Raw genomic sequence first — 22445 nt, 5'->3', positions numbered from 1 at the left:
AATGTTGTAAGTGAGAATGTAATTATATTTGTCCTTGAAGAGGTGGTTTATAAGGGAACACACAAAATTCTATGGGCAGCCACTATATGATAACAATTATAATTTCGAAAATTTTAAGTGCTCTCACTGTTTTTGTTACATACACTGACGTTTAAATTTTTCTTTTCTTTATTGAGGAGTAAACTCAATTACCAATAAGTGTAGTGGATAATTAATTTTTTTTTAGAAGTCAAAGGATACGTGAGTGTGGCCAGTGAGGCCAGTAGAAATGGCAATAGGCAAATGAGCATGGACCAATAAGCGACTAGTATCGGTCAAACCCTAATCGATGAGGCCAGGCCCGCTAGGGCGGGATTCAACCATTCATTTTACCGGGTGGGTCGGGTTGAGCCCGCCCTTCGCTATCGGGTGTCTATGAGTTCTTAGGGTCTCGACTCTTGGGTGTTCACAACAGGTTTTGGTTTGTGGGAGTTGTTTTTCCCAGCCCTAATTTTCATTGGATATAGAGATCTGTTGATAAACTCTCAATCCTCCTCCAGCTTCCAGCCTCCAGGTTCTCTCTCTCTCTATATCTCTCTCTAATATTAGGGTTTGAACTATTTCTAATTGTGATGCAACGTTTCTTATTCACGAAATATCTTGTGTAAATTTCTTGCCGGAGTAAGAATCTTATTGAAATATTTGGTGTTACTGTTAGGTTTTCCGTAACCTAATTGTTCAATCATGGCGCAATACGACTTAACCCCCAAAATTGCTCCCAATCTGGATAGACATCTTGTATTTCCTCTGTTGGAATTTCTGCAAGAGCATGAACTTCATCCTAGTGATGAAATCCTCAAAGCCAAAATCGAACTTCTCAGCCAGACTAATATGGTTGATTACGCCATGGATATCCACAAGAGTCTCTACCATACAGAAGAAGTCCCACAAGGTTTGTTGTCAAGTTCATCTTTTGGAAAATGTGAAGTTATTTTTAAGGGTCTTGTTAGGGTTTTGATTTTTAAATGGTGTTTTTTTTATTAGATATGATTGATAGGCGAGCTGAGGTAGTTGGGAGATTGAAATCTCTTGAAGAATCTGCTGCCCCATTGATTTCCTTTCTTCAAAGCCCCAACATGGTACAGGAACTCCGTACTGATAAGCAGTACAATCTTCAGATGTTGCAGGACCGATACCAAGTAAAATTTCATTTACTTACTAATTCTAGTTACTGGAATTTGCTAAGTGGAGATTCTTTAACTTTTTAGTTGTCATGAATCCATCCCTAGTTGTTGGGAGCGGCCGATTAGTCTAAATAACTCGCTTTCAGATTGAGGTTGACAGTAGTCCGAGCTGATCCATGTGTGTTAAATGTGTAGAACTCTGAATTGTTAGAGTTTAATATGAAATATTAGTGGGTGTCTGTGTGCGTAAGAGCGAGAGAAAGCTCATTAGAATTCGACCCCGATTGGTGGGATCGGGATAGACTGGTGTCTAATCTTGAGCAGATCCCGCCCCCAACTCCTTAGAATTGATAAGCTTGTTTTCGTAGAAGTTATTCTTATCTAACTAGGAGATGTGAAATTAATTTCTTTGTATAATCAGATTGGTCCAGATCAGATAGAGGCTTTATATCAGTACGCCAAGTTTCAATTTGAATGTGGGAATTACTCTGGTGCGGCTGATTTTTTGTATCAATATAGAGCATTATGCACCAACAGTGAGAGGAGTCTAAGTGCATTGTGGGGAAAGCTATCGGCAGAGATATTGATGCAAAGTTGGGACATTGCTCTTGAAGAGCTTAATCGGTTGAGAGAAATTATTGAATCAAAGGTTTGTGTTGGATGCACATATTTCCTCTTTTAGTTTAACTATTTGTGTTTTTTTATTTGTTTAACAAGTCGTATTTGTGGTTGCAGAATTTCAAGTCGCCATTAAATCTTCTGCAAAACAGAATCTGGCTCATGCACTGGAGCCTCTTCATATTTTTCAACCATGAAGGTGGAAGAAACGGAATCATTGATCTGTTTCTCAATGATAGGTATACCATATCTAAACTCAGACACAATGATTACTTCCCATGACTTTATTTTGTTTCTCTTTTTTCTCGTGCACCACCATATACTGTCTACTCTAGTGTAGTGCGCTTCTAGTTTTCCATTGTTTCTTTGTCCCGGCCACTACTCGATTGTCTATGTCTTTTTCTCCAATTTCTTTCAATTGATTGAAAGTAGAGCACGAAAGGAATGCTCACGATTACTGATTTCTCCTTGTTTTGAACTTCTTAAAGGTATGTACCATGATTTCTTGATTCTTGAACCTGCTAAACTAAACGAGAAACCATGTTTTGCAGGTATTTGAATGCCATCCAAACTAATGCACCCCATCTGTTGCGATATTTGGCTACTGCATTGATTATCAACAAAAAGAGAAGACCTCAGCTCAAAGAGCTGATCAAAGTCATTCAGCAAGAACATACTTCTTACAAAGACCCAATCACTGATTTCTTATATTGCTTATATGTGAATTATGACTTTGATGGTGCACAACAGAAGCTACGGGAGTGTGAGGAAGTAAGTTTTTTGTTTTCTCCGAAAGTAGTTAACCTGCTACCATATATCTGTATAGTGAGAGTGCGAAGTGGATGTCCAAGTGATGAAGCAAGGTGTGAACAATATAAAACCCAAGAAGGTGCATAAGCACTATGTAAATTACATGAGAAACTTCAAAGAACAGATAAAAGAGAGACTTAATAATTAGCCATTATTCTTCACGGGAACAATTTTTTCATTAGAAATTATAGTTTTATACAGTAATAACCCAAGAAGGTGCATAAGCACTATGTAAATTACATGAGAAACCCAAGCTTCCGGATTTCTTTATTTTGTGTTGCACGAACCAGAATGTTGATCCTGTCTTTCTTTGTACCTATTTGTGCTATTGAAAAAATGTATTTGTTGTTTGTTAGTTGTGTAGTGTATTAAAACGTTGGTTTACTTGTTTGTGAGATACAGATATAGTTTGTCTTTTACAAGAAAACCTACGCACATCATGGTGGGAGGTTGTCATTCATATAGAATTGGATTACTGAAACTCATTTTACCATGCCAACTAAGATTGACTTTTCTTGTGAAAAACTATCGGACTCGTTGATCTCTGGTTTAGACATGGTGAGATATTATTCTTAGATCAGTTGGCAGCTCCAAGTGTATCTGAAATCGATTCAGAGCTTTTCCTGGCAGTTGGTTGGTGCAACTGCGCAAGAAGTCCTAATGGTTGTTTATTATGTTGTTCAATGTTCGAACCATTTGCTGTTTGTTATTTATTTTTTTGGTTTATTGCTCTCTATGTGTTCTCATATTTTTAGTTTCATAGCAAAAGCTTTCTAATTTATGGTCATTGGAAAATCTCACGCAGGTGATAATGAGCGATCCTTTTCTTGGTAAACGAGATGAAGAAGGAAACTTCAGCTCTGTATCTTTGAGGGATGAATTTCTTGAAAATGCTCGCCTCTTCATCTTTGAGGCTTATTGCAGAATACATCAGTGCATTGACATCAAGTACGCATTTTTCCTTGAGTTATTTTTTCCTTAACTCCATTTTTGAATTATTCTCTTTAAATTTTATACTTCCAGAATTCTTTGAATTGTTTTCCTATGCATCTATGGTATTTTATTTTGGTATTGTACAGTGTACACATTGTATAACATCATTGAATAGGAAGAGAGACACCTAGAACTCAATGGAGGCTAGACTTTTTCCCTTTTTCTCAAACGTGCAATCACATCAATCTGCCGGAGTATACACATTGTATAACATCATTGTTCGCTTCAAAGTGGAAAAACTCTTTAGTTGGCAAGCCTTAAGCGCACTGAGAGCAAGGGGTTATAAAATAGCTTTATTTAGTCTTTGTTTATTCAATGTTTTAAGAAAAAAAAATTCCTGCCTCGAAGGTGGGTTGATCTGAAAAAGCAACGCATAATCCTTGAACCATTAAGTAAAGATACTGCTATCCGCATAAGCACAAGTTTTATAGTCATCACATACTAAATTCCCTGTAATTAAGGTATTCTGATATCAAAGAGTGTATTCCCTGTAATTCATTTCCACCTGTTCCATTTAAACATATGATGGGGCATGTAATATAGACCTTATTGGTAGGCTTGGTAGCACAACATAATTAAAATTTATTTTTGAACAGTTTCTTCATAATTTTATTTAGCACCAGATATATTCGCTTTAATTTAAGTTCATTAGTAACTAATAATCTAGAATCAAATGATTGTAGCATTACAGACTACTGAATAATATTCGATTCTTCTTCCAATTGAATTCAGACTATTTACAAATATTTTTTTTTGTTTCATCTAGACTCTTTTCTATTTCCCGTTTTAATATTGGTTATAATTCTTGGCTTTTAACTAACATAAAGTTTTTTTCCCCAAAAGAACACTTGCAGAGAAGCTGAATATGAACTATGATGAGGCAGAAAGATGGATAGTGAATCTTGTTCAAAATGCAAAGCTTGATGCTAAGATTGACTCGAAGCTTGGAACTATTGTCATGGAACCTACCCATCTTAATGTGTAAGTTTGCTTCAAACGATTCTAGTTTCGACTGGATTTTGGTTGTCAAATAGATCAAGAGATAGTTTCATAATAAATCCATAGTTTTCATGTTTTTTTTTTTCTAAATTTCCCTTTATATCTTTGTTTTATTGCTGATTTCCTTTTCGCCTGTTTTCTTGTATTTCCAGGTATGAACAGATAATCGAGAATACCAAAGCACTCTCTCTCCGTACTTACAAATACGTAAACCTTGTACTAGAATCAGCGCAGGCACAGACTACTCGTTAGGAAGGTTATTCTTCGTGTATTGGAAATTCGCCTTACAGACTGTCTTAAAAGAGAATTGTGCAACTTCTTTAGTTATTCTGAGTAAAACAGTGTTAGATTTCAGAGTTCTTTTAAGTTTTTTCAGGGAGAAGGAAGAAAATTTTGTATTTTGTTTTGTTGAGTGAAACTTAAAAGATAGAGCAAGATGATAATACTTGAAGGATTTAATTGGGAAGACAATCTTTTTCCTTGTTTAATTAGTTAGATGTTTTTTGGCATCCTCTTCAAATTGCATGTCATATAGTTTTAATTTGTTTTCCCTTTAATATCTAATACATGATGTTTAACTCGTCTGAATGGGGAGCGGAATAGTTAGGAAAAAAAACAGTTTAGTCCTTGATCATACACGAAAGCAGCCAAAAGGGAAGATGATGTGTGGTTCTCTCCCAATGGGGTGATTCAGATACACGAAAGAAGCCAAAAGGGGAGATGACGCGTGGTTCTCCGCATGGGTTGATTCAGATTTTCGGATCGACATCTTCAAATTCTTTTTATGTCTCTACTTTTCCTGTTCGTGTAAAAAATATTACGTAAACGAGAGTTATGATCTACTCCCATTGAAAAAAATGAAATCATTGTTCTCTCTTTTTAAAGTCAAACATATTGTTGAGTAGCAACAACATCTCCTTCCCCAAGACGTATCTTTTTCTTCATTTCGATGTAGTTTTTTTGCATTTTTATTTCGGTAAATGTGACTTTCTCATGGTCATCGGCTGCCATCACTTGTTGTTTAAAGCTACGACTCTTTTTAGCCCATGTCAAATCACATAGTCCGAGTTTTTTTTTGTTGAAAGTGATATTTCGAGTTGTCTAGCTGCATAAAGGTTTATCTTCCTGTTGCATTTATAATGATGAATTTTTCTTTCACAAAGAATATGGTTATGCTCAAGATTCACAAAAGTAGTCTCTCATATTCCATTGTCTTGTAACTTAACATTAGTTATTGCTTTACAATACTTTTGCTACTTGGTTGAGGATTATTTGTTGTGGATGTATAGTTCCCCTTAGCACGTGCTATACAACATATTTTAAAATTCCTTATATACTTCTCAATGATGTCTTTTCACTGGCTGACCCACTTTTTTAGCGTAAGAAAGGCAATAATCGTACAACTCTTCAAAACTATTGATCTCCATTCCAGACCTAGATACTTCTACTTCTATTTTTGGTCCAATGTTGTTTTTATCATCGTCAGACTCATCATAATACTCACAATTTCTACTTTCTGAAGTCATTTCTCCATTAAAGTAGTTATTAAAAAGACAAAAAAAAAGAAGTATCACAAATGCAGGTGAATGCAATTAAATGGATAACAATCATTCGACAAGATAAAGACTCCAAACTACGTTTCTGTTTTTTTTTGTACATGTAACTGAATAATTTAGCTTTCTAAATCTCAATTTGAGTACAAAATGTACAAAAATAATATGTTTTAAATTCTTAATTTGGCAGGAATATATTCAAATGAAAGTGGATAACACAGGAAGAACAACTTAGGCCTACAAAATGATTATTATTTGTGTGTCAACAGAAAAAAAAATGTTTATTATTTATGTATCTTATCTATCCACCTCCCAACCTTATCTAACATTCTAACAGATAAATAATATAATGAAACTTTAAATATTCCGTTTGCTTTAATTTGTGTTATCTTGCTTATCTAGTTGTGGAGTGAAATTAGAAATTACTACCAAGATCAAACTTGTGAACAAGACAGGGAATACATTGGTGGTTTCTTGTATTTCATTCTTCTAGAGAGTACTCTTGTGATTTATTGTCGCACTGGTTTGCAGTTTTGAAGCTGTTTACAATCAGAACAATGTAGGAGGAGCTTTGGGCAATATGAATTGGCCTTATATTATTTTTCGAAGTTAGGGTTTCAGTTTTTTTTTTGTTGAAAGGTACGGTTTTGGTTTTCAGTTGATAGTGGCAGAGTAAAACTCCCAAATCTGATTAACTAAAATGAACTTAAACTCAACCTATATCAATAATTTAAGCGAATTAAACATCACGAAACAGACAAAATAAATATTCTATGGGGGTATTTTAGTGATAGGTTCTATAGGAACTGGACGATCATATTTGGTCAAATACCTAGCGACAAACTCCTATCTTCCTTTCATTACGGTATTTCCGAACAAGTTACTGGATGACAAGCCTAAAGGTTATCTTATTGATAATAGTAAGAATATAGATATTGATGATAGTGATGATATTAGTGACGATATTGACCTTGATACAGAGCTGCTAAATATGACGAATGCCCTAACTATGTATATGACAGCCGAAAATAGACCGATTTGATGATTTCTTTAAAAAAAAAACAAACACTTCTTAATCTATACATGTATGGTGTTTGGCAAAATCTAGTTGGGAGAAATGAGAGGAATTTTGAGATAAATATAAGTGCAAAGGTTATCCACTGTGTACCAGACAGAATAGAGACGGATGGCCGGGTAGATACACGTTTTTATTTCCAATATCAATTTCAATTGGTCAAGAAAGAGGATAATAAATAACACAACTTTATAGATATTTTCTTTTTGGCCCCAACTTTGCGACCAGCTTCCTTCTTAGCCCCCTATTTTTCATAAATTCAAATTTGCCTCCCTTTTTAAAGTAAATGCCATAATTACCCTTCCTATAAATATATTTTCAAAATAATAAAAATTAAAAAACATCTCTCCACCTCAACTCTCTCTTCTCTGACGACCGAAATTTTTTTTGGGCGACCTTCAAACCAAAAAAAAAAATTCTCTCATTCTCTCTCTCTCTAAACACCCCGGTGAAGGGGTTTCCCTTCGCCGAGGTCTGGTTCATATCTGGTTCACCAGACCTCCGGAGTGTTCAGTGAAAGAGAAATTTTTTTTTTAATGTTTGAAGGTTGTCGGCTGGAAAATTTTCCGGCCATCGACCTTCGTCAGAGAAGAGAGAGGTGAGGTGGAGAGATGTTATTTATTTTTTTTATTTTAAAAATATATTTATAGAAAAGGTAGTTATGGCGTTTGCTTTAAAAAAATATAGGGTCAAATTTGAATTTATGAAAAATAGGGGGTCAAGAAGGAAGATGGTCACAAAGTAGGAGGCCAAAAAGAAAATAACTTATTTATTAGAAAATAACTTTTATATATGAGAAAGAATTTTGTTACTCAAAAACCAGTAGTCACTGAAACTGGACCAGTCAGTCAGCCATGGAAATAACAACTCCATCTTCCTCATTCTTCAGAACTACTAGTTTTAACAACTCTACTACTACTCGTTTCTCTCCTCTTGAAACCCTTAATTTCCATCCAATTATCTCCACCACAACTTCTTATTCTTCTTCTCTATCTTCTTTTACTTCTCCGATTTCAGTTTCTCGTTCTAGGAATTTCTCTCCTAGAATTGTTGCTTATAATTCAATCTCTACTAGAGATGATCAAACTTCATCATCTCAAGAACTAGCTCTTCTCCTTGAAGTTGAAGGGTTTACAACTCTCATTTTTCTTTTCAGATTCACCTTTATAATTCATGATGATATATATAATTTCATTTTGTTTTTATGACTAACTTGGAATTTTTTTCTTTTGATTTAGGGTTCTTATGGATGTACATCGGTTAGGAAATCGTCAATCCTTCAATTTAGGTTTGAATTTTTTCTGTAATTTTTTGCAATTGCTAGGTTTGGAAATCGTGAATTTAATGCTTGTTATATCTATCTATGATTTGGTAATTGTTAGCGTTTAAAAAACTTGGACTGGATTGTGCAAATTGGAGCGAACCAATTTATCTTGATCTTGTAAGGTTTGTTGCTCACTTTAATCTTTGTGAACGTCTCAATTTCTATCCTACTTTGGTATTATAGCAAAATTTACTTGCTGTATTAGACAAAAACTAGCTGCGTTAGTTTAGCTGTCTTTGTCCTATTTATCTGTCTCAAAATGCACTATCTGAGGTTGCTTAGGTAGTGTTTGTTTCAGATCCGAAATCTAACTCAGAGATCTTAATGGACTTAAGTCAAATTTCAGAATGTTTGTTTTTTGTCTGACTCGTGATGTTTGGTTGAATTTGGTTCATTCGTGATGTTTTTTTGTCTCACATGATCTATTTAACCAATATTATATTTTTGCTAGTTACCAAATTGATACTAGTAAGTTACATAATTTCCGTCGTGTTTTAGTTTATAGTGACCTGCATCTCCATTACTAATGGTCGGATTTAAGTCATTACGCCTGAAATCATCTTTTGTATTCAATACTTTCATAGGAAGACCGGCGGGGATGAGGACAAGATGCTAACCCTGTTTTTCAACAGAGTGAGTTCGATCATTTCCTCCCGAAGTTTGTGTATAAAAATGTGTATAGCTGGTGGATAAGTTACAAACAACATATTTTGTGGATGGTGCGCTTTATTTTGTTTCTTCTGATTTGTGCAGATTGGCTGGCCAACATCGTTGCCAACAAGTGAAAAAGAGACATTCATGAAAAGTGTTCTTAGGGAAAAGGTAGTTTATTGATAAAAATGCACGTTATGCATGGTTTTGTTTCAAAAAGTGCTGTAGGATGTACCTTCATTCATGGTTTAGTGATTTTAGTTGAATGAACGTACTAGAGACTCACATAGCGAAAACATCATTTCATACAACTTATGGCATGAATTTCTTCCCCGTGGTCTATATTATCTGCTAGTTTTGTTAAGGTTCCTGTGGTTGCTTGAAATCAACCTGACAAATGTGTGTATCCTTGAAATGTTGAAGAATTCCTTCTCACAATTCAAACTATTTAACCTGATTCTTATACTTTTGCCTTATTTTTGCATATGTCATACTCCATTTCATCTAAGTTTACCTAGCAAGAGCTCATACATGTACAGTGTTGGCAGCAGCACAAAGTGTTAGAAAACCCACCCTTACGTGGACATAGACGTAACGTAATCAATGCCCATTGTGCATATACTGGAAGATTTAAGCATTAGACAGAACATAGAAACAAAGCAATAATATGTATCTAACACAGAGCTGCGTTTAGTTCACGTAGACCTTGTTTGCAAAGTAGGGATTACATGTATTAAACACATCGCTTGAACACTACAATACAATTTTTAGAGAATGGTAGAATTGTTACATAGGTTTTGGTAGATTTTGAGGTGCATTACTGTAAGATTATTCACTTACTCCTTAGTTTGTTGTCAGCGGAATGCATTGGATGAGTTTGTGATGTCACCAGATTTACCTTTACGACCAGGAGTCGAAAAGTGAGTGAGTTCTAGAGATCTTAATCTGTATTAAGCTGTGTCTTTTGTTGATAATATCTGCTTTTTCTAATGCAATTTTTGCTAGACCTTTAAGCATGTGATCACGATATAGCAGTCACACATCATTTTCCTGGAATTCTTTTAGGACGCTTGTATCTGCAGGATGTGTCCGATGGTATAGATGAAAAAGGACATCCTAATTAATCTTGAACTTAAGTTTCTATTCTTTACAATAAAAGCAATTCTAAGTGTCTCTCTTTGTAAGTTAATTATGTATAATGGTTTATAGTTTAAGATTATACTACAAAACATGGTTTATAAAGTTGTAGTGGATTTACATATACTTTGTAGCGCCTTCGAACATAGATGCACATATATGCCTTAATGAAATGTTAGAGGGTGACATCTAAGGACTTGATTGACCTTTAATCCAACAGTCTCCAGTCAGGGTTCACAGAAATTTCTGTATTATAAATTTATAATTAGGTACTATTTACCCTTTTTAATCTTGGAACATATCTGCTTGTATTATTTTATCTTCAATAAAAGGTCCGCTTTACAGTTTTTAGGCTCTGTTGAGAATTATGCATGTAACGATAAAGTGTAACAATCTTTTGTCTTCGGATAGAGATTATTTTTGTAATTTTTAAACTCAGCGCAAAACCGAGAACACTTCCATGGTTTGATTTTTAATTGTACCTGAACCATACATGTTGTATTCCTTTCCAGTTTCATTGATGATGCACTTAGTGGAGGTATACCTGTGGTCATCCTAACAGCTTACAGTAAGAATGGGGATAAACTTGCCAGGTATATTATATTATTACATAATTTGGATAACCTAGCTTCATGTGTTGTGCATCTCGTAGAATCTTGCATATTTAAAAGTTTCTCATGTTGTGTGATTGTTCCCTAGTCAACGATATTGATTCATGAAATCCTACCTTGGTATTATAAATCATAAAAAAAGATAAACAATGGAGAAGAAGATCTACATTACTAGATATGAGATGGACGGATGGTTAACTATAATCTTAATCATATTGGATAATGATTAAATGAAGGGAATGATCTTTTCTGCGGCAAACCATGTTGCTTCCAAGCGACACCATTTATAACTAAGAGAAGGGGAAAGGAAAATAAGAAGCAGTATATTCTCCAAAACTCGACTTCTTTGGTAGAATGATTCCCGGAAATAAACAATTTTGATTGATTTGTTTTGCTTCCTTTCTGCTTTAATATACCTCTGTTTTCATGCTTGGTGTACTTTTTCCAGGCTACGGAGGGACTTAAAGTTTACTTTTTTTTCTTAAATATGATTAGGGCCATCGTTGAAAAGCTTGGTTCTGATAGGGTTCCAAAGATAAAGATTGTAGGGAAGGAAGAGACGGAAGGAAGTTTATATGGTCAACTTGTACTTGGTCCAGGAGCATCTTCTAGTCTGGATGACCAGCTAGCCAAAGAAGCAAGAAAAGCAGGTGCATTCTTAAATCCCATATTCTTTTTTTCAGGCCATCTTATCATTGAGCATCGATGCCCTCCCTTCTCTAAGACTGCCTTTCTTTCTTAGGCTAATAAAAAAAACAAGTGATCCTACTCATAGGTTCTTTTTACGTTTTTCCTGTCCTCAGCTTCTGCTCAGAAGCAAAGGATTGCCGAGGAGGTCGCTTCTGTGCTCAAAGTGAGCGTCCAACTTGATACAACCCCAACTGATAGGTCTGCCGAGTCATTTTCAACTTTAAGATTATGTTATTTTGCATAAATATATCAAATTTAAGATAAACTCATTGGTGTTTATTTATCACCTCACCTTATGCTACATAATAGTGCAATAAATTCAGAATATTTATGCTTTGAGAATTGTTCAGCTCCGATAAAATTGTGGCTGCATTACGAGCGGGGGCGGAGTATTCTGGGGTTTCAGTGCCAAACTGTGTGCTAATTGCAGGAGGTCAATCTGGGTTAGTTGGAGCCGATTGCATAGGCATGCCATGTGTTATCCTCCGAAGCAGGTAGTATTCTGTATTCCCTAATGTTTTTCATATTTTATGCTGCCGTTGGGATTAGGATCCTTTTTGTTCAATGTTCTTCAGATTTCCCTGTATGGCCACCGTTAATTCCAATTTATGATGTAAATCTTGCTGGGAAGGCAACCACAAGTTGGTTTACTCAATGGGACACACTTACAAAAACATCAACTAATTTCTAAACTAAAATGCCATCCGCTGTTGAGTTCTCTAGAAAGCAGAGTGCTCCACTAGTACGTGGTAAACCCATCATCATTATGTCGTAAGCTAGTGTGATATACCTCTTTGGTATGCTATTTCACCCTCATGATGTTTAAACTCCCACTCCCTTGCTAGACATTTAATTACGTCTCTGTATGGAAAGGACTAATTAGATGTTTCAGTCCCGAGGTAAAGCGTGATTACATTTGTACGAAGGTATGGAAAAATGAGAATGCTACTTTCTCTCCCTATGACATGATGGGGTGGCACTCTTCCGCACCACATATTGTACGCTCACATTTCCATACTAGATCTCAATAGTTTGAATTTCTAGCCAACAGAGTGCCACCAAAGTGTCGTAAGAATTGATTGTAGGTGTTCAAGATTGTGAAGGGGTAAGATTTCTCAGTACTAATCTTATAGTTAACAATTAAACCCAGTAAGCGAATAATGTATATAGATGTACATGTTGCTAATATGCCACTCAGAGACATTAGTAGGGTAGCCTGGGCTATTAATTCCGTCCTGTCTGGGTACCCAGGGTTTTGCAGCAATATTCTCTATGCTGAATCACAATAATTCATAAGTTCTTCTGTCATATTTTCAGATAAATCTTGTCTATTTCATTTCCTTAATATTAGAATGATATTAGTAACTGAGATTGAACGAGTAAAAATAACTATCTAATTTCAGCATTGTAGTCCTTTCTCTGTTACACTAATTAAGTTGCGACTTTGTTAAAACTCATAATTTTCTTTCCCTATCAAGCTTGACAGCAAGAGCTGAATTTCCTTCGGCCAAGGCTACAATGGATGCATTCGGTGGAGCGGATCTCACAGTCTCTAAACTAATCCAAAAGAGATGGACATAATCTTGGCCTACAGCAACTTGGAACTTGATTAAATTGTTATGTGGTAAGGAGAGTCGAACTTCAAGTTTGTATTGTTCATTTCTTGTATGTTTAGTATAACAGTTCACTGTATCGTACATAAATGCGTATAGTTTGTAAGAGAATGATAGTTCATAATTACTGCAATTGTTGTGGCAATTCTATATTTCAAGTCTCATGGATAGACGGATAGACCATACTTTACTAACATAGGAGGAATATATGTTAGTTAAGATCCTTTTAGAGAAGAATAGGGCGGAAATGAGGCTGACAACTCAAGATTTTCGTCCACCACCATTTGGCTTAGTGAATGGACACTCCTCTGCAAACGGGGCTCCGCAAAACGGGGTCCCAAGTTCGATCCCCTGGTGCAAATCCAAGGTTCCGCAACACGGGGGTCCCAAGTTCGATCCCCTGGTGCAAATCCAAGGTTTACTGAATTTGGGTTTAAATAAAAAGTTGTATGTTGGACTTCACTACTTCAGGTCAACCTTAGCCTTAAGGGTTTCATTTCGGCAGTTATGTTTATCACGGTTTGATGAATGTCAATGCCTTGTATTGACTATCGTAGTCCATATCCAAAACAAAAGAACTCAAGGATTCAGCATAATAGAAGTTGATTTAAAATTAGGGCAGAAACAGAAATTCTCCAAGTGAGTCTTAATATATTGTATCAGGAATTACTTTATTATCCACCATGGTATTTGTTTATTGTCTTCATCTGACTCCCATTAGTCTACCTAGTCTGAGAATAACCATTCGAGATTATTTCAGATGATTGGCTTCTACTATTATGCCTGGCTGAAGGGGATTAAAATCAACTCGAAGATTCAAACGTTATGAAATTTGATTCAAGTCAATTTAGATTGCAGAGTCTTAAAAAGAACACATCCAAGACCTACATATTGTATAATAGTTAGTTTGTAAGATTTTATTTAAGAAATTTTGGATCCAAGGCCCAAAAAATAGTCCTTGCTAACACCATAAGCTCAAATACTAACACAAAGTCCACCAAAAAGCCAAAATTTTAGAAGCTTTGGATCTTTTTTTGCATGACACTGTATTTGGAGTTCACCAAACAAACAATATTTGCATGAATTGTTATCTCACTAAATTGAACAAAACTTAAAATGTGTCCGCGCCTTGTAGTGTTTGACTTCAAGCAACTTAGCTGTAACATGTTAAAAACAAATTTGTCCATATACATATCTACACACATTCAGTAAACAATTAACACATTGGTGATACATTTGTAGATCTATACCTTTACTAAACAATGAACACATTAGAGAGTTTAATAAATAAAAGACTTCGAAAGTGAGATTGTGGAGCGAGATGTTATACTTGATTTATCCCTTCATCTAATTTACAGAATTTAAGCAGGTAAAACAACCCAAAAATAATCAAAATAAAGATTTTTATTCTCTTCTATGAAATATTTAGTGAATTTTAATTAATTCCCATTCTTTACCATCTATAGTTTATTGATCTCATGGTTTTAGTCGATTCAAAAATAATTTTTTGATCTTCCATCACGTGTCTCCCACCGAGGGCAAAGCCAACGATAGAACAAACAAATTCTATCCATGGAAGTTGGAACTAGTATTTGGCAGAACGAGCACTTTCACTTTTTTCTTTTATATAAATTACAGGAAAAAAAATAATGAACTGCTCTTTTAGAAGTGTAATCCAAGTGTAACAAACAAATATTTCAACAAAAAAAAAAAGTGTAACAAACAAATATAAGATGAAGTTGGAAATTGCGCACTAAAAACCCAGACATCCAAAAAACGCGCGTCATTTCCCGCCCAAATATTCAAAATTCAGATTCGAAAACACAGGTCGGTGACGGCTAATCGATACAACGGCTACTTTCAATTTCCTATTTCTAGGTTACCAGTTCTTGAAATCAATCACTTTTCTCTCTCTCTCTCTCTCTCTCTTCTCCTTCCTCGATCAAGAAACTTCCTGAAACCAACTAGTATTTCTCAGTATTCACTCTCTTGATCAAATTTAGTTGAAGCGATTCACTTTCTTTAGCAAATTACTTAAGTACAATGAAGAGAGGCGGCAAAAATTTGGCGGGAAAGCCATTACCGATGGTAAAGAAACAATTCCACCGATCAGATTCGTTTCACGTCATTCACAAAGTTCCCGCCGGAGATTCTCCTTATGTTATAGCCAAACGTGTTCAGGTATTTAATCGCTTTCTGCTTGTTAAATTCTTCTTCTTAGTGGGTTTCTAGTTTTTAATCGTTTATGCTCTTCGATTTAGAAATTAGGTTAAATGGTTCGGAAATTGGTACTGTTCGTGCGTCTTTAGTATAATTTTTAATTGAATCTTTAAAACCCCTTAAAAAGTTCAGAAATTTATGTAGTTATCTTTTTGAATAGTTTCCACAACCCCATTCTCGGGAATGGCTGGATTTAGGGTTTAGGATTTTACATGTAGGCTTATAGAGGGTTTTAGGGTTTATTAAAAAGTTCAGAAATTTATTTACTTTAAGTTCTTTTGAATAGTTTCCACAATCCCATGTAGGGGAATGGCTGGATTTAGGGTTTAGGGTTCTACTTTTAGGCTTATAGGAGTTTTAGGGTTTATTAACTTATTCACATCAGGATTAGTATTTCTCGTTTCTACTTTTGGATGGAAGTAATTTTTGAAGCTTTCTTAATATCATTATAATTGAATGTTTAATTGCCTGTTACAGTTGATAGACAAAGACCCAAACAAGGCAATTGCACTATTCTGGTCTGCAATCAATTCTGGTGATCGTGTTGATAGTGCCCTAAAAGACATGGCAATGTTAATGCATCAATTAAACCGAAACGATGAAGGGATTGAAGCTATTAAATCTTTTCGCCATCTTTGCTCTCAACAAGCTCAGGGTAGTCTTGATAATGTACTTCTTGAACTTTACAAGGTAAAAACTTGTCTCATTTTTGTTAAATTTCTTTCCTTTTTAATCATCATAATCGTTTATATAATTCGTGAACTAACTGCGTTTGTATGTGTGGGTATGTGCAGAGAGGTGGTCGAATGCCTGAACATATCGCACTCCTTAAACGAAAATTAAGGCTTGTTGAGAATCGAACAAAGATATCTAGATCTCAGAGGGGCAAATTTTATATTTCCAATGAGAAAGAGAGATCAAGGTAAATGAACTCATTTTAAATTCTTTCTTGTTTTCCATTTGGATTCGTAATTTGCTCACTCTTTTACTCTATGATTGCAGATTATTAGGCAACTTGGCGTGGGATTACATGCAACAAAATGATTATCGAGCGGCAGAAGAACTATACAGGTACCTCATAATATGTACAACTTTCCCTTCTTTTCGAATATTTATGACCATATTATAAATTGATTAAATAGAATTTGGACATTCGTATCAAAAGTTTAAGCATAAAATGTTTGCATACTAGTAGAATCTGTTTTGAATATTTGCTTCTGATCAAGCTATAAAATGACACTTTTTTTTTCTGGATCCAGAAAAGCTCTATCTATAGAACCAGACAAGAACAAGCAATGCAATCTTGCCATCTGTTTGATGAGGACGGAAAGAATTAAGGAAGGCAAATCTCTGTTGCAGACTGTTATACCTTGGTTTACTGAACGGAAAATTGCAGATACTTATATCAAATCATTTGACCGTGCTGTCGATCTGCTGTTTCTACTTGAGTCACAATCGGTTCTAGATTCAAATGAAGAGATGGAAGAGTCATATATGGAAGTGCAGAAATCGTTGTTTTCTCCTATGAACATATGCCCAGAATCACACCGTTCTTCGATTAATGAAGATTGCCAAAATCTCGGGTTTGATTCCCCATTTAACAGAAGATGGGTAGAGGATTCAGACATAGAACCAACACCTCTGGATGAATTGCCAATTGATACATATTTGGAAGTTCTGGAATCACTTAATTCTCCCATGAACTTGTGTCTCAAATCTGAGGCATCTCCTATTCATGGAAATCAGCAAAATCTTGGGTTTGATTTCTTGTCTTCTCATCCAAACACAGAACCAAATACTTTGAAGCAACTTCCGTTCCACGATTTTGAGAACAATGACAAGCAACAAGCTTATGGTGCAAAACGTTTTTTAGATCAATACTGCAGTCCTTCGTTCCACTGCTCGCCTCAAGGATTCAAAACCAGTAATGAAGGATGGCAGGCTTCATGTTGTTAATGAATTAGCTCTGCCAAATCCAAGAGTTCGATTCTTAATATGGAAAGCAATTTTGTATTGAAGTTGGTACGATGTAAATGTTGTGATTTTGTACTTAGTTTTCCTGGTGTTATTCTTTGTATGCAGTTTTGTGGAACAAATTCATTCTTTAATTCAATTGAGGAAATAAAAATGGTATATTAAAGCTGCATTCAGAATTTTACAGGTTTACATCATTTTCACTTCAGTTGGGTATTCGTGTTTATTTATATACTAAAGCTGTACAAGAAAGGAAAAAAGAAAACAAGAAGAACGTTAAACTAGTCACCAGCTAGATTCTTCTTCTCCTTTGGCTACTCAGGCAAAGCTGCATTCGTAATTTCTCGGAAATGTGTGTTCTTCGCTCAAAATGATTAAAGGTCGTCGTAATTCCAGTATAAACCAACAGTCCCAAAAATGGGTCTGTCAGTAATGTGAACCGGTGGTTTTCTTGGTTCATCAGAACTATGAAATCCATTAGTTTCAGGAAACCTGGTAAAATTCTTATCTTCTGACTTCTCTTCCACTGATGTACTGCTTTATGGAAACCAAGGAAATAATCAAAGATCAGTTGGCCCTAAAATTTGTTATAATGAATCAAACGAAACTAAAGAACGACGACAATAATAACCAATCACACGCAAGAACACAAGAAATTACGTGTTCAGTCGTATAGACCTAGCCCACTGTGAAAATGGTAAGACGATTTCAATATATATGAAAACGAAAATAGAATTCATTATTGATAAACGACGCCCCCAAGGTAACAAGAAGTAAATTGGTCGGCCCCAAAATGGTTTTCCGTGTAACGCTTTGAGTTTGAGATCGACCGACATTCAAGACACTTTTGAAACGACAATTATCAATCCAATGAGGGAGTTGAATTAGAGGCAGAAAGGAGCTCCAGGATGGGACTAATAAAACGATTGCGTCACTGAACCATATCTCTGCTTCGGCAGAATGCGTACTGTATGGCACAGATTTATTCATTTAACCTAATATAGAATAGCTACTGATGAAGAAGATAAGAATATCGAACCTGCTAGGTTTATGCTCTGGAGAACCTGACTTCATTTCCAGTTCTTCACATGATGAATTAACATGGGAAACAGGAGCCTGATTTGATTCAAAAGGTTTATGCTCTAAAGAACCTGTCTCCTTTCCTAGTTCTTCACATTGCTTAACAGGGGAAACTGGAACCTGTTTCAATTCAGAACATTTTGATGATAAAAGTTCAGAAAGATCTTCAAAGAATACCCGCTTAACTGATTATGAACAGATACAAGCCCTCCAACTATGTTAAGATATTCATCAGTGGTGATATAAATAAAAAGAAACAATTTGACGAAGATGAATCATTAGACCTAAATAAGCTAAATTATATCTAGTACTTCTACCCAAAAAAGGATCTAGTACCGTTAAGCACAAAGCTAGGCAAGCTAGGGATACATTGAGGTGCTTACATGCCGGTTTTTAAATCATATATAAATTACTAACACTAGAATTAACTACTAGGTAAAATGCAAGAGCAAAGGAGTTCATTAAAACTTGAATGATCCAAAAAAATACATGGAGGCCCTAAACCATGGCAACTTCTAAATACCTAAGTATTGAATTATTGACTACTTCACACCTTTCATTGACAAAATTCTAGTAACCAGAATGTTCACGAAGTACTAGATAGACAAGTACTAACACTTATTTTATATGGCACACGACTTTATTTGTTGAATGGGAATGGTGAAGAACATCACAGATATCACATTCTACAAGAGAAAATTGACGCTAACTGCGTTAAGAATAAGAGATGAATGCTTAAGATCATAGAGATAGTCAAGGCATACAAAAAGAAACACACCTCATTCACTAGCTCCTTCTCGTTATTAACATGGCTAGGAAATTCGATCTCTTGACGCACATTGTCTTTGCGAGGAGATCCTTGTTTCTCTTCAGAGTCTTCAGAGAACAAGAATTATGTAAATCACCGGTTACAAGTCATAAATATCTTTATGCTAAAAGAGTGTTGAAAAGGCAGGTTGAATCAGTATGATCAAACATGTCGAGAATATCACAATAATAACACCTATAAAAGACTGAAAGAGTAAAAGTTTTCCACTTTCGCTTCCATGTTGATATTAAACCTAAGACATCTAATTTTCTATGCGGGACTGCTCGGATACAGAATTGCATGCCGAAAGACCAAACCAAATCCTTAAAGAAAACTAAGCAAACGAAGATCAAGCAACCAAACTCAAATCTAACACGATCGTTACTTCAAAAGACAATAAAGCAAACATACAAAATATATTAAGTCAATTCCAATTTAGAGTCCCTTTCTCTCGGATATTTTATTAATATCAAACTAATGAAAAATAAAAAACAATAATATAAGTCGATTATCACCTCTTGCATGAAGTAAAGAAGCTAGCTGATTTTGTGGTACCCAAGGATCCTGCCGGACACAACCAAAATCAAACAAAATGGTGAGAATCTACTTCTCAAATAATTACAATCAAATGGTAACAAGAAAGATAATTTAATCTTGCTTCATATCATTCTCACCGAGTCTATGCAATTTAGTAACACGATAAGTATCATTTTGTTCAAACAAAATGCAGTTAAATGGCTGTAACCAATGGAAGAGAAAGGGAAAAAAGACATGCTTAAGACGATACGTACAAAATCAAAGTGTGAAAAACAATACGCACCTTCTCCACAAGCTTCTTCTCCACAAGTTCCTTCTCTTTATTGGCTTGGCGACCAGACTCGAGACGAGGATTCACATTTTCCTTGTAAAGAGAACCTTCTTTCTCTTTAAAGAACAACCAAAAAACACATTCTCAGCTATAAAGTCATAAAGAAACACCTCTATATTAGCCACCAATAACAAAGTAAAATAAGTGAAAATTTCCTAAAGTCCTTTCGGATGGAAATCATCAATGTAGGTAAAATTTTTCCTACACTGCCTTCCACAACCAATGAGGGATTATCTCAACATTCTCCCCCTCACGTTCTTAAATCTTAACTTCAATAGATATTGGCCGAGATTTGTTATACCTTATCTCAACATTCTCCCCCTCACGTTCTTAAATCTTAACTTCAATAGATATTGGCCGAGATTTGTTATACCTGGGCTTTGGTACCAACGTTAGGCGGTTTCGGGCCTCTCTTACCCCAAAAAATATCTCAAGAGGTAAAACTTTTCCCACACTTATAAACTCACCCGATGCCCTTAGGCAACCAATGTGGGATTATCTCAAAGAATGTATGTTGCTTAAACATAAGATTTTGTGGCTAAGGATCAAATCATTAGACAAAACCAGTTTAAAAAATCTAGAACAAATAAAACCTAACCAATTACCCAACAATCATAATTTTCATATATACCATTCTAAGTAGTTTAAATGATAAGAATATGACGGCTATAACAACCCGAATTCATCGAATTTAACATTCTCATTCATCCAATTTCAACAACAAAGAACAAAATCAAATTTTAATCACCTTCAGGAAGAGGTAAAGATGCTATTCGACTTCGCGATACCGAATGATCTCTCTGAATTCAAACAAATAGTTAAGAATCGAAGTATTTGAATGATGACATTAATTGATAAAATGAAAAGAGATAAAAAAAATGGGTACTCTGTTTTGGGAAGAAAATCGGCGACGATTATGAGGTTTAAAGCAAAGACATCTAAGGAACCAACCCATCGCATTTAAGATTAAGATTTTGAGTTCAGCTTGCTCGATGAAAACCTAACTTATCTTTATCGAGAAATGGAGGGAGATAGAGAGAAAATGGGAGAGAAAATGAGAAAGAAAATAGAATGTTTGCTGTCCGGAAGAAAAACGAGGGAAGAAAAACCGTAGAAAACCAAGGAATGATTGGATACTTTTCGACATAGAATATTATATAGTGCCGAATATGGTACACGCGAATTTAAAAATTAAAGTGATACTTAAGATTTTTAGAGTTTATACTTAAAAGGTTCGGTATAGTTACGAGAGTTGAAAAACTTGGAAGTGGTTGGGAATTTTTTGAGAAGTTTGCATATGGAAAAGGAGTGGGAGGGTGGTATCAGGATGATGGGATGGTCGGCATAGCGATGATGGTGGTCAGGAACTCGCTCGACCTTGAGGGACACCGAGAGACCGATCAATGAAATGTAACTTTTCCAAAATATGTTGGTTTTTGAGCTTTTTTTTTTTTTTGTCGAAGGAAATGTTGGTTTTTGAGCTTGGTGAATGGATTGAAGAATCTGTATGAAATTTCGTTTGGAATTAATTCAAGGATGACATCTCTTTGGTGCAAAATCTCTCAACATGACCTGTCAATCCACAATAATGGCAAAATTTTAGGAGATTTTAAATAGCAGATTGACTTTATACATGGTAGTGGAATTGAGATTGTGGTTTTTTTTTTTTTGTTGAAAGGAAATTGTGGTTAATGGAGAATGAGAGATGTTTAGTGTACATATTTACATTTTATTTGTTGCCTTGAGATCAGTAATGATGGTATATGAGCATAGGGTTATTTTCCTAATAGCCCCCAACTTTGTTACTGGATTCCTGCGTAGCCCCCTACTTTATCAAAATACCCAGATAGGCCGCTTTTTCAGATTCCGTTATAACACCGTTAAGTAGTCATCACCTCTCTTTGCCACCTCACCTTCTCGCCACATCATCATCTTCTCCGGCGAAGGTTGCCGGCGACCTTCCACCATTAAAAAAAAACATTTATCTCTCTCTAAAACAAAAAATATATTTTTTTTAATTCTCTCTCTCTCTCAATGCTCCGGCGAAGGGTTCCCTTCGCCGGAGCATTGAGAGAGAGAGGAGAGAGATTTTTTTTTTAAATGGTGGAAGGTCGCCGGCCGGAAAATTGGCCGGCCAGCGACATTCGCCGGAGAAGATGGTGATGTGGCGAGAAGGTGAGGTGGCAGAGAGAGGCGAGAAGGTGAGGTGGCAGAGAGAGGCGAGAAGGTGAGGTGGCAGAGAGAGGCGATGAGTTGGA

At 35.5% G+C, this 22445-nt stretch overlaps 4 protein-coding genes across 5 annotated transcripts; 3 read left to right on the top strand and 1 right to left on the bottom strand.

The window, feature by feature from the left end:
* Window positions 1-202: 202 nt before the first annotated feature.
* LOC147532966 (eukaryotic translation initiation factor 3 subunit E-like) lies at window positions 203-5085 on the top strand. 2 transcript variants are annotated; one of them, XM_086646371.1, is made up of 9 exons: window positions 203-553; window positions 698-931; window positions 1024-1178; window positions 1585-1812; window positions 1899-2020; window positions 2333-2552; window positions 3397-3539; window positions 4428-4565; window positions 4736-5085. In XM_086646371.1, exons 2-9 carry the CDS (start codon window positions 724-726, stop codon window positions 4833-4835), a joined length of 1314 nt encoding a protein of 437 aa, XP_086502497.1. In that variant the 5' UTR covers window positions 203-553; window positions 698-723; the 3' UTR covers window positions 4836-5085. The 2 variants fall into 2 exon arrangements, 1 of the variants encoding a protein (XP_086502497.1); XR_015227350.1 differs by having other exon boundaries at window positions 317-553; window positions 3397-3936; window positions 4008-4565.
* A 2914-nt stretch (window positions 5086-7999) lies between these two features.
* LOC147532965 (Haloacid dehalogenase-like hydrolase (HAD) superfamily protein) lies at window positions 8000-13382 on the top strand. Its single transcript, XM_086646968.1, has 11 exons — window positions 8000-8340; window positions 8450-8499; window positions 8594-8657; window positions 9120-9168; window positions 9289-9357; window positions 10045-10106; window positions 10836-10916; window positions 11430-11584; window positions 11738-11822; window positions 11975-12118; window positions 13103-13382. The coding sequence occupies exons 1-11, from the start codon at window positions 8066-8068 to the stop codon at window positions 13203-13205; spliced, it is 1137 nt and encodes a 378-aa protein (XP_086503094.1). The 5' UTR covers window positions 8000-8065; the 3' UTR covers window positions 13206-13382.
* Window positions 13383-13604: 222 nt separating this feature from the next.
* On the top strand, window positions 13605-17607 carry LOC147532964 (protein SULFUR DEFICIENCY-INDUCED 1-like). Its single transcript, XM_086646966.1, has 5 exons — window positions 13605-15418; window positions 15935-16147; window positions 16252-16379; window positions 16460-16528; window positions 16717-17607. The coding sequence occupies exons 1-5, from the start codon at window positions 15281-15283 to the stop codon at window positions 17411-17413; spliced, it is 1245 nt and encodes a 414-aa protein (XP_086503092.1). The 5' UTR covers window positions 13605-15280; the 3' UTR covers window positions 17414-17607.
* Window positions 17540-21277, bottom strand: LOC147532963 (uncharacterized). Its single transcript, XM_086646967.1, has 7 exons — window positions 21074-21277; window positions 20936-20987; window positions 20140-20243; window positions 19835-19883; window positions 19290-19387; window positions 18471-18631; window positions 17540-17965 (listed from the first exon to the last, which is right to left on the bottom strand). The coding sequence occupies exons 1-7, from the start codon at window positions 21140-21142 to the stop codon at window positions 17806-17808; spliced, it is 693 nt and encodes a 230-aa protein (XP_086503093.1). The 5' UTR covers window positions 21143-21277; the 3' UTR covers window positions 17540-17805.
* Window positions 21278-22445: the final 1168 nt, after the last annotated feature.

The sequence above is a fragment of the Eschscholzia californica genome, unplaced genomic scaffold (genome assembly GCF_041429995.1).
Source record: "Eschscholzia californica isolate CP2 unplaced genomic scaffold, dmEscCali1.0.p SCAF_6, whole genome shotgun sequence".
In the NCBI taxonomy this organism is placed as follows: domain Eukaryota; kingdom Viridiplantae; phylum Streptophyta; class Magnoliopsida; order Ranunculales; family Papaveraceae; genus Eschscholzia; species Eschscholzia californica.
This window is presented reverse-complemented; position numbering and strand designations above follow the sequence as displayed.

Coding starts and splice junctions, on each gene's coding strand:
- LOC147532966 (XM_086646371.1), top strand. CDS start 724: ATGGCGCAATACGACTTAACCCCCAAAATTGCTCCCAATCTGGATAGA. Junction 3,540..4,427: donor CATCAGTGCATTGACATCAA/GTACGCATTTTT, acceptor TTTCCCCAAAAG/AACACTTGCAGAGAAGCTGA. Junction 4,566..4,735: donor GAACCTACCCATCTTAATGT/GTAAGTTTGCTT, acceptor TTGTATTTCCAG/GTATGAACAGATAATCGAGA.
- LOC147532965 (XM_086646968.1), top strand. CDS start 8,066: ATGGAAATAACAACTCCATCTTCCTCATTCTTCAGAACTACTAGTTTT. Junction 8,500..8,593: donor TCGTCAATCCTTCAATTTAG/GTTTGAATTTTT, acceptor GGTAATTGTTAG/CGTTTAAAAAACTTGGACTG. Junction 10,107..10,835: donor TTACGACCAGGAGTCGAAAA/GTGAGTGAGTTC, acceptor ATTCCTTTCCAG/TTTCATTGATGATGCACTTA.
- LOC147532964 (XM_086646966.1), top strand. CDS start 15,281: ATGAAGAGAGGCGGCAAAAATTTGGCGGGAAAGCCATTACCGATGGTA. Junction 16,148..16,251: donor TACTTCTTGAACTTTACAAG/GTAAAAACTTGT, acceptor GGGTATGTGCAG/AGAGGTGGTCGAATGCCTGA. Junction 16,529..16,716: donor GCGGCAGAAGAACTATACAG/GTACCTCATAAT, acceptor TTCTGGATCCAG/AAAAGCTCTATCTATAGAAC.
- LOC147532963 (XM_086646967.1), bottom strand. CDS start 21,142: ATGGGTTGGTTCCTTAGATGTCTTTGCTTTAAACCTCATAATCGTCGC. Junction 20,988..21,073: donor GATTTTCTTCCCAAAACAGA/GTACCCATTTTT, acceptor GTTTGAATTCAG/AGAGATCATTCGGTATCGCG. Junction 17,966..18,470: donor CCAGAGCATAAACCTAGCAG/GTTCGATATTCT, acceptor TCCATAAAGCAG/TACATCAGTGGAAGAGAAGT.